Source organism: Argopecten irradians, chromosome 3 (genome assembly GCF_041381155.1).
Source record: "Argopecten irradians isolate NY chromosome 3, Ai_NY, whole genome shotgun sequence".
NCBI lineage: Eukaryota > Metazoa > Mollusca > Bivalvia > Pectinida > Pectinidae > Argopecten > Argopecten irradians.
In genome coordinates this window covers 48,102,797-48,121,503 of record NC_091136.1, presented here as the reverse complement: position 1 = coordinate 48,121,503, position 18,707 = coordinate 48,102,797, and the positions used below count along the sequence as shown (strand labels likewise).

The following is an 18,707-nucleotide window of genomic DNA, read 5'->3' as shown; positions in this document are numbered from 1 at the left end:
TGGGGGAAGAGGAACAGAGTTTGTGTAAATTTTGGCTCTGAACCCCCGGGGGCAGGAGGGGGGGACCCAATAGGGGAAATAGAGGTAAAGCCTTTAAATCGCTACTTGTCAAAGAGTTCTGAATGCAATGTAACCAAATTTGGTCAGAAATATCCTTGGGAAGAGGGGAACATTGTTTCTATAAATTTTGGATCTGACCACCCAGGGGCAGGAGGGGTGGGGCCCAATAGGTGAAATAGAGGTAAAGGCTGTAAATTGCTACTAGTCATAGAGTTCTGCATGGATTGTAACCAAATTTAGCGAGAATTTTCATTGGGGGAAGGGGAACAGAGTTTGTATAAATTTTGGCTCTGACCCCGCTTGGGGCAGGAGGAGCGGGGCCAAATAGGGGAAATAGAAGTAAAGCCTTTAAATTGCTACAAGTCATAGAGTTCTGCATGGAATGTAACCAAATTTTGCCAGAAACATCCTTGGGGGGAAGGGTAACAAAGTTTGTACAAATTTTATAAAGAATGGGTCCCAATAGGGAAATTAGAGGTAAATCTTTAAAATCCTTCAGAAAAGAAACAATGATCTTATATTCAGAACAATACTTGACATTGCAATAACTCTGGGCCTCTGTTTTGCATTATTATTCAGTTTTCACTTAGAGTCAAACTTGATTTGATAAAATTAGTTTGTTTTAGCATGAGATAGCATTTTTTAAAAAAAATGATAGCCAGTTAATTCACTGAAACCTCTTGGATAACATGGGCTCTGCTAATTTAGATAATTGCTGAAAGTAGGTTACTCTAACTTATGTTTGTGGCCTTTGACCTACGTAAAAGAAGGTGCACAAATACCCTCTGTAGAAAGTTTTGGTATCATAAAAAAAGGCTCTTGCCATTATAAATATTTCGTATATTGATGTGAAATGTTTAATTTCAGATGTGTGTATTGCCTGTGATGACATCGACAAGTCTGTACATTGTCCCCACCCACTGTTTGAAGGAGGACTGTGTAGGGATTGTAAGGTAAACTACTGATGTAATTAAGGATAGCATTGACAAGTCTGTACATTGTCCCCACCCACTGTTTGAAGGAGGACTGTGTAGGGATTGTAAGGTAAACTACTGATGTAATTAAGGATGACATGGACAAGTCTGTACATTGTCCTCACCCACTGTTTGAAGGAGGACTGTGTAGGGATTGTAAGGTAAACTACTGATGTAATTAAGGATGACATGGACAAGTCTGTACATTGTCCTCACCAACTGTTTGAAGGAGGACTGTGTAGGGATTGTAAGGTAAACTACTGATGTAATTAAGGATGACATGGACAAGTCTGTACATTGTCCTCACCAACTGTTTGAAGGAGGACTGTGTAGGGATTGTAAGGTAAACTACTGATGTAATTAAGGATGACATGGACAAGTCTGTACATTGTCCTCACCCACTGTTTGAAGGAGGACTGTGTAGGGATTGTATTGTCAACTACTGATGTAATTAAAGATGACATGGACAAGTCTGTACATTGTCCTCACCAACTGTTTGAAGGAGGACTGTGTAGGGATTGTATTGTAAACTACTGATGTAATTAAGATGGGATTGTATTGTAAACTACTGATGTAATTAAGATGACATGGACAAGTCTGTACATTGTCCTCACCCACTGTTTGAAGGAGGACTGTGTAGGGATTGTATTGTCAACTACTGATGTAATTAAGATGACATGGACAAGTCTGTACATTGTCCTCACCAACTGTTTGAAGGAGGACTGTGTAGGGATTGTAAGGTAAACTACTGATGTAATTAAGGATGACATGGACAAGTCTGTACATTGTCCTCACCCACTGTTTGAAGGAGGACTGTGTAGGGATTGTAAGGTAAACTACTGATGTAATTAAGGATGACATGGACAAGTCTGTACATTGTCCTCACCCACTGTTTGAAGGAGGACTGTGTAGGGATTGTAAGGTAAACTACTGATGTAATTAAGGATGACATGGACAAGTCTGTACATTGTCCTCACCAACTGTTTGAAGGAGGACTGTGTAGGGATTGTAAGGTAAACTACTGATGTAATTAAGGATGACATGGACAAGTCTGTACATTGTCCTCACCCACTGTTTGAAGGAGGACTGTGTAGGGATTGTAAGGTAAACTACTGATGTAATTAAGGATGACATGGACAAGTCTGTACATTGTCCTCACCAACTGTTTGAAGGAGGACTGTGTAGGGATTGTAAGGTAAACTACTGATGTAATTAAGGATGACATGGACAAGTCTGTACATTGTCCTCACCCACTGTTTGAAGGAGGACTGTGTAGGGATTGTAAGGTAAACTACTGATGTAATTAAGGATGACATGGACAAGTCTGTACATTGTCCTCACCCACTGTTTGAAGGAGGACTGTGTAGGGATTGTAAGGTAAACTACTGATGTAATTAAGGATGACATTGACAAGTCTGTACATTGTCCTCACCCACTGTTTGAAGGAGGACTGTGTAGGGATTGTAAGGTAAACTACTGATGTAATTAAGGATGGCATGGACAAGTCTGTACATTGTCCTCACCAACTGTTTGAAGGAGGACTGTGTAGGGATTGTAAGGTAAACTACTGATGTAATTAAGGATGACATGGACAAGTCTGTACATTGTCCTCACCCACTGTTTGAAGGAGGACTGTGTAGGGATTGTAAGGTAAACTACTGATGTAATTAAGATGGCATGGACAAGTCTGTACATTGTCCTCACCCACTGTTTGAAGGAGGACTGTGTAGGGATTGTAAGGTAAACTACTGATGTAATTAAGGATGACATGGACAAGTCTGTACATTGTCCTCACCCACTGTTTGAAGGAGGACTGTGTAGGGATTGTATTGTCAACTACTGATGTAATTAAGGATGACATTGACAAGTCTGTACATTGTCCTCACCCACTGTTTGAAGGAGGACTGTGTAGGGATTGTAAGGTAAACTACTGATGTAATTAAGGATGACATTGACAAGTCTGTACATTGTCCCCACCCACTGTTTGAAGGAGGACTGTGTAGGGATTGTAAGGTAAACTACTGATGTAATTAAGGATGACATGGACAAGTCTGTACATTGTCCTCACCCACTGTTTGAAGGAGGACTGTGTAGGGATTGTAAGGTAAACTACTGATGTAATTAAGGATGGCATGGACAAGTCTGTACATTGTCCTCACCCACTGTTTGAAGGAGGACTGTGTAGGGATTGTAAGGTAAACTACTGATGTAATTAAGGATGGCATTGACAAGTCTGTACATTGTCCCCACCCACTGTTTGAAGGAGGACTGTGTAGGGATTGTAAGGTAAACTACTGATGTAATTAAGGATGACATGGACAAGTCTGTACATTGTCCTCACCAACTGTTTGAAGGAGGACTGTGTAGGGATTGTAAGGTAAACTACTGATGTAATTAAGGATGACATGGACAAGTCTGTACATTGTCCTCACCCACTGTTTGAAGGAGGACTGTGTAGGGATTGTAAGGTAAACTACTGATGTAATTAAGGATGACATGGACAAGTCTGTACATTGTCCTCACCAACTGTTTGAAGGAGGACTGTGTAGGGATTGTAAGGTAAACTACTGATGTAATTAAGGATGACATTGACAAGTCTGTACATTGTCCTCACCCACTGTTTGAAGGAGGACTGTGTAGGGATTGTAAGGTAAACTACTGATGTAATTAAGGATGACATGGACAAGTCTGTACATTGTCCTCACCAACTGTTTGAAGGAGGACTGTGTAGGGATTGTAAGGTAAACTACTGATGTAATTAAGGATGACATGGACAAGTCTGTACATTGTCCTCACCCACTGTTTGAAGGAGGACTGTGTAGGGATTGTAAGGTAAACTACTGATGTAATTAAGGATGACATGGACAAGTCTGTACATTGTCCCCATCCACTGTTTGAAGGAGGACTGTGTAGGGATTGTAAGGTAAACTACTGATGTAATTAAAGATGGCATTGACAAGTCTGTACATTGTCCCCATCCACTGTTTGAAGGAGGACTGTGTAGGGATTGTAAGGTAAACTACTGATGTAATTAAGGATGACATGGACAAGTCTGTACATTGTCCTCACCCACTGTTTGAAGGAGGACTGTGTAGGGATTGTAAGGTAAACTACTGATGTAATTAAGGATGACATGGACAAGTCTGTACATTGTCCTCACCCACTGTTTGAAGGAGGACTGTGTAGGGATTGTAAGGTAAACTACTGATGTAATTAAGGATGACATGGACAAGTCTGTACATTGTCCTCACCCACTGTTTGAAGGAGGACTGTGTAGGGATTGTAAGGTAAACTACTGATGTAATTAAGGATGACATGGACAAGTCTGTACATTGTCCTCACCCACTGTTTGAAGGAGGACTGTGTAGGGATTGTAAGGTAAACTACTGATGTAATTAAGGATGCATGGACAAGTCTGTACATTGTCCTCACCACTGTTTGAAGGAGGACTGTGTAGGGATTGTAAGGTAAACTACTGATGTAATTAAGGATGACATGGACAAGTCTGTACATTGTCCTCACCCACTGTTTGAAGGAGGACTGTGTAGGGATTGTATTGTCAACTACTGATGTAATTAAGATGGCATGGACAAGTCTGTACATTGTCCTCACCCACTGTTTGAAGGAGGACTGTGTAGGGATTGTAAGGTAAACTACTGATGTAATTAAGGATGACATTGACAAGTCTGTACATTGTCCTCACCCACTGTCTGAAGGAGGACTGTGTAGGGATTGTAAGGTAAACTACTGATGTAATTAAGGATGGCATGGACAAGTCTGTACATTGTCCTCACCAACTGTTTGAAGGAGGACTGTGTAGGGATTGTAAGGTAAACTACTGATGTAATTAAGGATGACATGGACAAGTCTGTACATTGTCCCCATCCACTGTTTGAAGGAGGACTGTGTAGGGATTGTAAGGTAAACTACTGATGTAATTAAGGATGGCATTGACAAGTCTGTACATTGTCCCCATCCACTGTTTGAAGGAGGACTGTGTAGGGATTGTAAGGTAAACTACTGATGTAATTAAGGATGGCATTGACAAGTCTGTACATTGTCCCCATCCACTGTTTGAAGGAGGACTGTGTAGGGATTGTAAGGTAAACTACTGATGTAATTAAGGATGACATGGACAAGTCTGTACATTGTCCTCACCCACTGTTTGAAGGAGGACTGTGTAGGGATTGTAAGGTAAACTACTGATGTAATTAAGGATGACATGGACAAGTCTGTACATTGTCCTCACCCACTGTTTGAAGGAGGACTGTGTAGGGATTGTAAGGTAAACTACTGATGTAATTAAGGATGGCATGGACAAGTCTGTACATTGTCCTCACCCACTGTTTGAAGGAGGACTGTGTAGGGATTGTAAGGTAAACTACTGATATAATTAAAGATGGCATTGACAAGTCTGTACATTGTCCCCATCCACTGTTTGAAGGAGGACTGTGTAGGGATTGTAAGGTAAACTACTGATGTAATTAAGGATGACATGGACAAGTCTGTACATTGTCCTCACCCACTGTTTGAAGGAGGACTGTGTAGGGATTGTAAGGTAAACTACTGATGTAATTAAGGATGACATGGACAAGTCTGTACATTGTCCTCACCCACTGTTTGAAGGAGGACTGTGTAGGGATTGTAAGGTAAACTACTGATGTAATTAAGGATGACATGGACAAGTCTGTACATTGTCCTCACCCACTGTTTGAAGGAGGACTGTGTAGGGATTGTAAGGTAAACTACTGATGTAATTAAGGATGACATGGACAAGTCTGTACATTGTCCTCACCCACTGTTTGAAGGAGGACTGTGTAGGGATTGTAAGGTAAACTACTGATGTAATTAAGGATGACATGGACAAGTCTGTACATTGTCCCCATCCACTGTTTGAAGGAGGACTGTGTAGGGATTGTAAGGTAAACTACTGATATAATTAAAGATGACATGGACAAGTCTGTACATTGTCCCCATCCACTGTTTGAAGGAGGACTGTGTAGGGATTGTAAGGTAAACTACTGATGTAATTAAGGATGGCATGGACAAGTCTGTACATTGTCCCCATCCACTGTTTGAAGGAGGACTGTGTAGGGATTGTAAGGTAAACTACTGATGTAATTAAGGATGGCATGGACAAGTCTGTACATTGTCCCCATCCACTGTTTGAAGGAGGACTGTGTAGGGATTGTAAGGTAAACTACTGATGTAATTAAGGATGACATTGACAAGTCTGTACATTGTCCCCATCCACTGTTTGAAGGAGGACTGTGTAGGGATTGTAAGGTAAACTACTGATGTAATTAAGGATGACATGGACAAGTCTGTACATTGTCCTCACCCACTGTTTGAAGGAGGACTGTGTAGGGATTGTAAGGTAAACTACTGATGTAATTAAGGATGACATGGACAAGTCTGTACATTGTCCTCACCACTGTTTGAAGGAGGACTGTGTAGGGATTGTAAGGTAAACTACTGATGTAATTAAGGATGACATGGACAAGTCTGTACATTGTCCTCACCCACTTGTTTGAAGGAGGACTGTGTAGGGATTGTATTGTCAACTACTGATGTAATTAAGGATGACATGGACAAGTCTGTACATTGTCCTCACCAACTTTTGAAGGAGGACTGTGTAGGGATTGTAAGGTAAACTACTGATGTAATTAAGGATGACATGGACAAGTCTGTACATTGTCCTCACCACTGTTTGAAGGAGGACTGTGTAGGGATTGTAAGGTAAACTACTGATGTAATTAAGGATGACATGGACAAGTCTGTACATTGTCCCCATCCACTGTTTGAAGGAGGACTGTGTAGGGATTGTAAGGTAAACTACTGATGTAATTAAGGATGACATTGACAAGTCTGTACATTGTCCCCATCCACTGTTTGAAGGAGGACTGTGTAGGGATTGTAAGGTAAACTACTGATGTAATTAAGGATGACATGGACAAGTCTGTACATTGTCCTCACCAACTGTTTGAAGGAGGACTGTGTAGGGATTGTAAGGTAAACTACTGATGTAATTAAGGATGACATGGACAAGTCTGTACATTGTCCTCACCCACTGTTTGAAGGAGGACTGTGTAGGGATTGTAAGGTAAACTACTGATGTAATTAAGGATGACATTGACAAGTCTGTACATTGTCCCCCTGTAAGGAGGATGTGTCCTGATGTATTAGATGCATGACAAGTCTGTACATTGTCCTCACACTGTTTGAAGGAGGACTGTGTAGGGATTGTAAGGTAAACTACTGATGTAATTAAGGATGACATGGACAAGTCTGTACATTGTCCTCACCCACTGTTTGAAGGAGGACTGTGTAGGGATTGTAAGGTAAACTACTGATGTAATTAAGGATGACATGGACAAGTCTGTACATTGTCCTCACCCACTGTTTGAAGGAGGACTGTGTAGGGATTGTAAGGTAAACTACTGATGTAATTAAGGATGACATGGACAAGTCTGTACATTGTCCTCACCCACTGTTTGAAGGAGGACTGTGTAGGGATTGTAAGGTAAACTACTGATGTAATTAAGGATGACATGGACAAGTCTGTACATTGTCCTCACATTACTGTTTGAAGGAGGACTGTGTAGGGATTGTAAGGTAAACTACTGATGTAATTAAGGATGACATGGACAAGTCTGTACATTGTCCCCACCCACTGTTTGAAGGAGGACTGTGTAGGGATTGTATATACACACACTTTCATTAGAACTCCTGTTTCTTGTTGTATTAACATACTATTCATTTTACATGGCACAGGTTCTTAGAACTCCTGTTTCTTGTTGTATTTAACATACTGCTATTCATTTTACATACACAGGTGAACTCTGCACAGGTTCTTAGAACTCCTGTTTCTTGTTGTATTAACATGCTATTCATTTTACATGGCACAGGTTCTTAGAACTCCTGTTTCTTGTTGTTGTATTAACATGCTATTCATTTTACATGGCACAGGTTCTTAGAACTCCTGTTTCTTGTTGTATTAACATGCTATTCATTTTACATGGCACAGGTTCTTAGAACTCCTGTTTCTTGTTGTATTAACATGCTATTCATTTTATATGGCACAGGTTCTTAGAACTCCTGTTTCTTGTTGTATTAACATGCTATTCATTTTACATGGCACAGGTTCTTAGAACTCCTGTTTCTTGTTGTATTAACATGCTATTCATTTTACATGGCACAGGTTCTTAGAACTCCTGTTTCTTGTTGTATTAACATGCTATTCATTTTACATGGCACAGGTTCTTAGAACTCCTGTTTCTTGTTGTATTAACATGCTATTCATTTTACATGGGACAGGTTCTTAGAACTCCTGTTTCTTGTTGTATTAACATGCTATTCATTTTACATGGGACAGGTTCTTAGAACTCCTGTTTCTTGTTGTATTAACATTTTTACATGGCACAGGTTCTTAGAACTCCTGTTTCTTGTTGTATTAACATACTATTCATTTTACATGGCACAGGTTCTTAGAACTCCTGTTTCTTGTTGTATTAACATACTATTCATTTTACATGGCACAGGTTCTTAGAACTCCTGTTTCTTGTTGTATTAACATACTATTCATTTTACATGGCACAGGTTCTTAGAACTCCTGTTTCTTGTTGTATTAACATACTACTTCATTTTACATGGCACAGGTTCTTAGAACTCCTGTTTCTTGTTGTATTAACATGCTATTCATTTTACATGGCACAGGTTCTTAGAACTCCTGTTTCTTGTTGTATTAACATGCTATTCATTTTACATGGCACAGGTTCTTAGAACTCCTGTTTCTTGTTGTATTAACATGCTATTCATTTTACATGGCACAGGTTCTTAGAACTCCTGTTTCTTGTTGTATTAACATACTATTCATTTTACATGGCACAGGTTCTTAGAACTCCTGTTTCTTGTTGTATTAACATACTATTCATTTTACATGGCACAGGTTCTTAGAACTCCTGTTTCTTGTTGTATTAACATACACTTCATTTTACATGGCACAGGTTCTTAGAACTCCTGTTTCTTGTTGTATTAACATACTATTCATTTTACATGGCACAGGTTCTTAGAACTCCTGTTTCTTGTTGTATTAACATGCTATTCATTTTACATGGCACAGGTTCTTAGAACTCCTGTTTCTTGTTGTATTAACATACTATTCATTTTACATGGCACAGGTTCTTAGAACTCCTGTTTCTTGTTGTATTAACATACTATTCATTTTACATGGCACAGGTTCTTAGAACTCCTGTTTCTTGTTGTATTAACATACTATTCATTTTACATGGCACAGGTTCTTAGAACTCCTGTTTCTTGTTGTATTAACATACACTTCATTTTACATGGCACAGGTTCTTAGAACTCCTGTTTCTTGTTGTATTAACATGCTATTCATTTTACATGGCACAGGTTCTTAGAACTCCTGTTTCTTGTTGTATTAACATGCTATTCATTTTACATGGCACAGGTTCTTAGAACTCCTGTTTCTTGTTGTATTAACATACACTTCATTTTACATGGCACAGGTTCTTAGAACTCCTGTTTCTTGTTGTATTAACATACACTTCATTTTACATGGCACAGGTTCTTAGAACTCCTGTTTCTTGTTGTATTAACATACACTTCATTTTACATGGCACAGGTTCTTAGAACTCCTGTTTCTTGTTGTATTAACATACACTTCATTTTACATGGCACAGGTTCTTAGAACTCCTGTTTCTTGTTGTATTAACATGCTATTCATTTTACATGGGACAGGTTCTTAGAACTCCTGTTTCTTGTTGTATTAACATGCTATTCATTTTACATGGGACAGGTTCTTAGAACTCCTGTTTCTTGTTGTATTAACATGCTATTCATTTTACATGGGACAGGTTCTTAGAACTCCTGTTTCTTGTTGTATTAACATGCTATTCATTTTACATGGCACAGGTTCTTAGAACTCCTGTTTCTTGTTGTATTAACATACTATTCATTTTACATGGCACAGGTTCTTAGAACTCCTGTTTCTTGTTGTATTAACATCTATTCATTTTACATGGCACAGGTTCTTAGAACTCCTGTTTCTTGTTGTATTAACATCTATTCATTTTACATGGCACAGGTTCTTAGAACTCCTGTTTCTTGTTGTATTAACATATTCATTTTACATGGCACAGGTTCTTAGAACTCCTGTTTCTTGTTGTATTAACATGCTATTCATTTTACATGGCACAGGTTCTTAGAACTCCTGTTTCTTGTTGTATTAACATACTATTCATTTTACATGGCACAGGTTCTTAGAACTCCTGTTTCTTGTTGTATTAACATACTATTCATTTTACATGGCACAGGTTCTTAGAACTCCTGTTTCTTGTTGTATTAACATACACTTCATTTTACATGGCACAGGTTCTTAGAACTCCTGTTTCTTGTTGTATTAACATACACTTCATTTTACATGGCACAGGTTCTTAGAACTCCTGTTTCTTGTTGTATTAACATACACTTCATTTTACATGGCACAGGTTCTTAGAACTCCTGTTTCTTGTTGTATTAACATACACTTCATTTTACATGGCACAGGTTCTTAGAACTCCTGTTTCTTGTTGTATTAACATACACTTCATTTTACATGGCACAGGTTCTTAGAACTCCTGTTTCTTGTTGTATTAACATACTATTCATTTTACATGGCACAGGTTCTTAGAACTCCTGTTTCTTGTTGTATTAACATACTATTCATTTTACATGGCACAGGTTCTTAGAACTCCTGTTTCTTGTTGTATTAACATACACTTCATTTTACATGGCACAGGTTCTTAGAACTCCTGTTTCTTGTTGTATTAACATGCTATTCATTTTACATGGCACAGGTTCTTAGAACTCCTGTTTCTTGTTGTATTAACATGCTATTCATTTTACATGGCACAGGTTCTTAGAACTCCTGTTTCTTGTTGTATTAACATACACTTCATTTTACATGGCACAGGTTCTTAGAACTCCTGTTTCTTGTTGTATTAACATACTATTCATTTTACATGGCACAGGTTCTTAGAACTCCTGTTTCTTGTTGTATTAACATACTTTCATTTTACATGGCACAGGTTCTTAGAACTCCTGTTTCTTGTTGTATTAACATGCTATTCATTTTACATGGCACAGGTTCTTAGAACTCCTGTTTCTTGTTGTATTAACATGCTATTCATTTTACATGGCACAGGTTCTTAGAACTCCTGTTTCTTGTTGTATTAACATACACTTCATTTTACATGGCACAGGTTCTTAGAACTCCTGTTTCTTGTTGTATTAACATACACTTCATTTTACATGGCACAGGTTCTTAGAACTCCTGTTTCTTGTTGTATTAACATACACTTCATTTTACATGGCACAGGTTCTTAGAACTCCTGTTTCTTGTTGTATTAACATGCTATTCATTTTATATGGCACAGGTTCTTAGAACTCCTGTTTCTTGTTGTATTAACATACACTTCATTTTACATGGCACAGGTTCTTAGAACTCCTGTTTCTTGTTGTATTAACATGCTATTCATTTTACATGGCACAGGTTCTTAGAACTCCTGTTTCTTGTTGTATTAACATACACTTCATTTTACATGGCACAGGTTCTTAGAACTCCTGTTTCTTGTTGTATTAACATACACTTCATTTTACATGGCACAGGTTCTTAGAACTCCTGTTTCTTGTTGTATTAACATACTATTCATTTTAATGGCACAGGTTCTTAGAACTCCTGTTTCTTGTTGTATTAACATACACTTCATTTTACATGGCACAGGTTCTTAGAACTCCTGTTTCTTGTTGTATTAACATACACTTCATTTTACATGGCACAGGTTCTTAGAACTCCTGTTTCTTGTTGTATTAACATGCTATTCATTTTACATGGCACAGGTTCTTAGAACTCCTGTTTCTTGTTGTATTAACATACACTTCATTTTACATGGCACAGGTTCTTAGAACTCCTGTTTCTTGTTGTATTAACATACACTTCATTTTACATGGCACAGGTTCTTAGAACTCCTGTTTCTTGTTGTATTAACATGCTATTCATTTTACATGGCACAGGTTCTTAGAACTCCTGTTTCTTGTTGTATTAACATACTATTCATTTTACATGGCACAGGTTCTTAGAACTCCTGTTTCTTGTTGTATTAACATACTATTCATTTTACATGGCACAGGTTCTTAGAACTCCTGTTTCTTGTTGTATTAACATACACTTCATTTTACATGGCACAGGTTCTTAGAACTCCTGTTTCTTGTTGTATTAACATGCTATTCATTTTACATGGCACAGGTTCTTAGAACTCCTGTTTCTTGTTGTATTAACATGCTATTCATTTTACATGGCACAGGTTCTTAGAACTCCTGTTTCTTGTTGTATTAACATACACTTCATTTTACATGGCACAGGTTCTTAGAACTCCTGTTTCTTGTTGTATTAACATGCTATTCATTTTACATGGCACAGGTTCTTAGAACTCCTGTTTCTTGTTGTATTAACATACTATTCATTTTATATGGCACAGGTTCTTAGAACTCCTGTTTCTTGTTGTATTAACATACTATTCATTTTACATGGCACAGGTTCTTAGAACTCCTGTTTCTTGTTGTATTAACATACTATTCATTTTATATGGCACAGGTTCTTAGAACTCTTGTTTCTTGTTGTATTAACATACTATTCATTTTATATGGCACAGGTTCTTAGAACTCCTGTTTCTTGTTGTATTAACATGCTATTCATTTTACATGGCACAGGTTCTTAGAACTACATGGATAGTATGTTAACATTTACTGTTAGGAGCTCTTACATAGTGTGTAAATATGGTAAAACCTGTTTATGACCACCTCTGTGTAAAGACTGCGGTCTTATTAGACCACTCCCCTAGGGTCTAAATGCATGACCAATTTCAGCACACTTCAACCTGTGTATAAAGGCCACATGGCTATAAAGACCATTTTCCCCTGTCCCTTGGGCGGTCTTTATAGACAGGTTTTACTGTAGTGCTTTTGAGGTTTCAAAGTAAAGCAGCAGACTTCTACTGTAAGACAGTGACCAGAAGTTTGTATATAGAATCAACTCAGATAACTTTAAAAAACCCATCACACTACATTGCTCTAAAATTTCAGTAGAGGCTCAGCTTCACGTCTCTCTTTCCTATAGCATCTACCTTTTGTATTTATATAAGTGTAACAGGACTGATCATCAGCGACCGAGTAGGTCAGTAGAGCATCCGACTAGTGTTCGGAGGTCCCGGGTTCGAGCCCTGATCTGACCACTACATTTGCTCCTTTTTTGTTACATAAGGAAGGACTTAAGAAAAAATCAATTAATTTTACAGGTGTATTGTGTGATCTGTGGTTTCGGTGGAGAATTGTTTGTCTGTGACAATGTTGGGGAGTGTGGCAAGTAAGTGGCCATATTGATTAATCTTGAATTTGAAGCTGCTTGATATAGTGTTCAGCTGTACACAAATATCGCCAGAATGGTTAGGCAGAGATCAAAGTTGTCAGCGTATTCAAGAATTCACTATAAATGTAAAAATTTGTTTAAAACATATTTTGAATTATAGTACTTTTATAATTGTGTTCTTCTGTTATGAGACATCTCTGAAAAAATAATATGCAGAGCCATTATTTGATTTCCTTAAATTGTTAAGAATGCAGAAGTTAAGTCGGATATCATTTGTTCAAACTGATTGCTGTTCTGGTAGAAAATTGGTGCAAAAATTACTGTATAGGCAGTAACTTTCACAATTTCAATCAAAAACTAAAAAAATCCAACTTTTTTAGTGAATTAAAATTTTGTGATTTGGCATGAAGAGTACATGTGTATATAGTTTAAAGATGCTCCACCACCGACAGAGCATAAGTGATGCTCATCGATTGAACAATAATTGGTAGTCAATCGAGGTGTATATGTATGTATTGTTAACACAAAAAATGATATGAAATAATCTTATTTTGCTTTTGGTGCATGCGCAATCAGTATTTCATTCCATATAGAACATAGTGCTGCGGAATTTTTTTGGGATGCAATTAATAATTTTTTTTAATATTTGTATCTTGAAGTAAATTAAAAGCTCAAACTATTCAATGGTGGTAATGGTGTAAAGTAAGTAACTTTTGTGACTGAAAAAATACTTAATCGTCTGCTCCTGTTTTTGATGGGAGAAAAATACCATTTTTCAGCGGTGGAGCATCTTTAACCAATTCTTGATACCTTCTTATGGATCAAAATTCTGCGATTACATCAATGACACACAAAATAATTAGCTATGCGGTAATACAATTGAATTGTGAAATCCATGATCACTTACCTTATGCTGATTGGTTTTCCAGGGCGTATTGTACAGAATGTATGGAGCTGTTTCTTGGGGAATCTACTGTTGCCAAGGTAAGGTAGAAACATTCATAACTAAGGTGGACATGATATATGAGCAATTTGAAATCACATTTATGTATAACCCATAGACAGTTGTAACTTGCAGTAGTAGTTATGATAATGAAGCATTAGCAGACTGATTATCTTGTTGAAATGGATGACCTTGACATGTCTTCAAGGTCACAGTGTTGATTGATGAGGCTTAACATTGTTCCAGTTATAACCGTTACTAGGACAGGAAGGTCCCAGGGCAGAAAAGTGTAAAAATGCTGACATCTGCCTGAACGAGAGTTTCATTAAAATGAAAAGTATTTTTGGGGGCTTAGAGTATTCACAAGGTGGAAATACATATAATTTGAGTTAAAGATCCAAACTCCATGGAATTCTATCTAAGACCTATACTTCTATAAGTTTTCAAGTCATTATTCTTAAGAGCAGCTAAACTTTGTGTGAAATGAAATGCCTAGAACAGTGTTGTTTTGTATTTGTAGATACGGAAGGCTAATGAGTGGCAGTGCTTCCTCTGTACCCAGTACAGTACAGCGTCACACGGCTGTCTACATCCGCACAAAGACTGGCAGCAACGTGTCATCAAACTATACGACACTGGCTACAGGGTCATTGTGAGTATTGTTACCTACAAACTCTATACGACACTGGCTACAGGGTCATTGTGAGTATTGTTACCTACAAACTCTATACGACACTGGCTACAGGGTCATCATGAGTATTGTTACCTACAAACTCTATACGACACTGGCTACAGGATCATTGTGAGTATTGTTACCTACAAACTCTATACGACACTGGCTACAGGGTCATTGTGAGTATTGTTACCTACAAACTCTATACGACACTGGCTACAGGGTCATTGTGAGTATTGTTACCTACAAACTCTATACGACACTGGCTACAGGGTCATTGTGAGTATTGTTACCTACAAACTCTATACGACACTGGCTACAGGGTCATCATGAGTATTGTTTCCTACAAACTCTATACGACACTGGCTACAGGGTCATCGTTAGTATTGTTACCTACAAACTCTATACGAGACACTGGCTACAGGGTCATTGTGAGTATTGTTACCTACAAACTCTATACGACACTGGCTACAGGGTCATCGTGAGTATTGTTACCTACAAACTCTATACGACACTGGCTACAGGGTCATCGTGAGTATTGTTACCTACAAACTCTATACGACACTGGCTACAGGGTCATTGTGAGTATTGTTACCTACAAACTCTGTGGATTCTCGCCCAAATGTAATCTTGAGGGGATACCAGATAACATGGCATTGGAAGGGAGCGCTATATTAGTTACACTGAGACATATTATTCTTATATAGCTATCCTACATGGGCAGATTCGATCCAACAATGATATGAGAGAATGCAATGTCACGAGATATGCATACCTTAGTCTTACACCTAAACATTAACAAATTCTGCCATATCTCCAACATGCCACTTTTAATTAATTTTTTTTCACTTGTCTCCTCCGTTAATGAACTAATTAATGCAATAATAAATGACCCTAATCATGTATCCTATCTGTTTTTGACAGGAGCCTGACCTTGGCTACCTGAGCAGTGTAAACAAGCACCAGATCAGAGTTCTGTCCCTGTTTGATGGAATTGGCACGGGTGAGTTTAATATCTGTAGCCAATACTGTTGTCTACTTTAAATTTGCATATACTTTACTTCGGAACCTCCCGAAACCGATCATGGTCGGTGCATATAATTTCGGCCGGTTTAGAGAGGGTTCGGTTTGGAGAAGTGAACCGAATACCGATCATCACGATCCGGATTTAATCGATCGGAAGTCTTTTTTTACACTAGTGCACCGCATTTATGCCTAGTGTTCGTTAAAACCAACTGATATTGATTGTTAATGGGAATGTTATCACAAAAGAGAGAATCATACGTTTAAAAGGAATGGATTACAGCAAACTTGACTTTGTTACCGCTTATAAACGTATTTTAGTTAGTTAGTAGTTGTGTGAATGTTCTTGGGGATGTTCTCGTCTGCAACCTACATACATGTACGACCGATCGCTTCCGGTTACGTCAAGAATCAAATTATATGGTCTAATTACACGATGATCAGTCGATGCCGGCCATTATATGACATAGTCATTTTCTAAAACAATACATTGCTTCGGCTTCTTCATACAGATAATTTATGTTATCCGACAACTACATATGTAAATAAAAAAAAAAAGTGTGATTTGAATACGAAACTTTCTCTTTATTACTAGCTCTGCTTGTTTTCCTACAGTAAACAAACCGCGTGCACATGGTAGACCTTCGTTAGATATCTTAACAATAGACATGATTAAATAATCACACCACGATCTCGGGTATAATTACCGTGTACCTATAGCCTTCACATCTGTATACATGCCCCAGGACATGTCATGCAACAACTATGGTACAGGTACGTGTGTATTTCATGGTCGGTTGATCAGACCTCAATTCAATCTATCGGTGTCGCTCAGGTAAGGCCGGTTTTAAGAAGTGTATTTTAGTTACATTTGACTATTCCGATCTCAAAATCTGTCTGGTATTCGGAATTGGGAGGGATCGGTTTTGGGAAGTTTTATATACTATTAATAAAGAGGAATTCATTCCGTACATGACATCCATGTTCGGTTTCTAGAGGTGATCGGTTTTGAGAAGGTTCGGTTTTGGGAGGTTCCACTGTACTTTACTTCGCATCCTTGTCAATTTGAACATATGTAGAATAAATGCAGTTTAAGAGCTGTCAAGTGTGTTTAATTTTGTGAAATAGTTATAAGCTTGCACTTAACATTTGTTTCAGGAGCAATTCATTTCAGTGCTTCAAAACCGTTTCAAATGTCAAAATTAGAAAGGTATTGCCTCTCGCGATGATCAGTGTATGCTTTTGAAATTGAATTGTTTTTGTATTGTTCTGAGCACAGCCAAATTGATTTTGGACAATCTGAACCTGGATATAGACCAATTCTACTCCAGTGAAATAGATGAGGATGCTTTGCTGGTGTCCTCTATACATCACGGCAGCAAGATCATTCAGATTGGAGATGTCACCAAGCTGAATGATGAAAAGGTAAACACTTGACTCTTTAAACTGTCTCAAGGAGCACTGTTAAGATTACAGAGAATATGGTAATAGTGTAATATTACTTTCTGATTATAGTCAATTCTTCTGTATCTTATACTTCTGATTTCTTCCCCAGCTGAGGTCACTGTGCCCAATAGATCTGGTGATTGGTGGATCGCCGTGTAATGACTTTTCTCTGGCCAACCCTAACAGGAAAGGGTTTGAGTTTGGTAGGTATACACAAACATTCAGATAAAATTGTACAATGTAATGTAACAGGAATTAGCCGATTCGTTGATCCCTCCAAGGCCGCTTCTCAAAGACAAACTTCTTTTTAGTCTATCAATTTATTTAGGTGGAACATGTTTAAAATTACATAACAGTTTTGGCCTTCCTCTAAGTCTCTCTTTCTCTCAAAGTCGCTAGTGTAGTAGGAGATAGCTCTACAGCATTGTAATTGACATATGACGAATATTCGGGTGCGTTGACTGGTCAGATACCATATAGTTTTAAATATAGAAACGTAGAATGACCGAATGTACCACCTCGGTATATAGTATTAGTAAATGGGAGATAACTCCACGAATTATGAGGAAATATTCATCTTATTTAGAATTTAGTTACTTTATTCTCTTTGACTCATTTATGTATAGGTATATAAAAACCTATTGAATACATTTATAATATCCAAAAATCCCAAGCCATGATGTTAGGCTAAGTACCTTGCCGTATCAGTGTATGCTGCTGTCGCTGGCTGAGCAAATTTGACAAGACAGTTGAAATCGCACGCTTATATAAACTTTCCAGCGATCACGTGACCAAATCTGACCAATCACCGCTTGTCCGGCGCCGTACAATAATCTGTTCACCGGACAATAAAATCAATAACATGACAAAATATCTAATAATTAACTATCGCATGTCCGTTTGATCTACGATTAATTTACACATAATAAAGTACTAGAATATGACGTGTCCATCAGAATTTACACAATAACACTGTTTCTATTAATGTCCAGCACTTTGGTATAGATACTATTATAGTACCGAAGTACACTGATGCTCTCTGACACGAAATATAGTCCGTAGACTTTACTCTTAATGTATGCGTTACACAACGCATCGTTCTCACACTTTGATACAACATTCTTTCAAATCACTCTTACGATATAACTACATAGTATAAGTTAT

General features: G+C 37.9%; 1 protein-coding gene across 1 annotated transcript in view; it reads left to right on the top strand.

The window, feature by feature from the left end:
• Positions 1 to 18,707, top strand: part of LOC138319712 (uncharacterized) — a 42,348-nt gene that overhangs the window by 18,664 nt on the left and 4,977 nt on the right. The window contains exons 11-17 of the mRNA XM_069262852.1: positions 928 to 1,013; positions 13,328 to 13,455; positions 14,388 to 14,442; positions 14,922 to 15,053; positions 15,999 to 16,077; positions 17,377 to 17,522; positions 17,653 to 17,746. Of these exons, the coding sequence (XP_069118953.1) occupies positions 928 to 1,013; positions 13,328 to 13,455; positions 14,388 to 14,442; positions 14,922 to 15,053; positions 15,999 to 16,077; positions 17,377 to 17,522; positions 17,653 to 17,746 (720 nt within the window). The remainder of the gene's footprint in view (positions 1 to 927; positions 1,014 to 13,327; positions 13,456 to 14,387; positions 14,443 to 14,921; positions 15,054 to 15,998; positions 16,078 to 17,376; positions 17,523 to 17,652; positions 17,747 to 18,707) is intronic.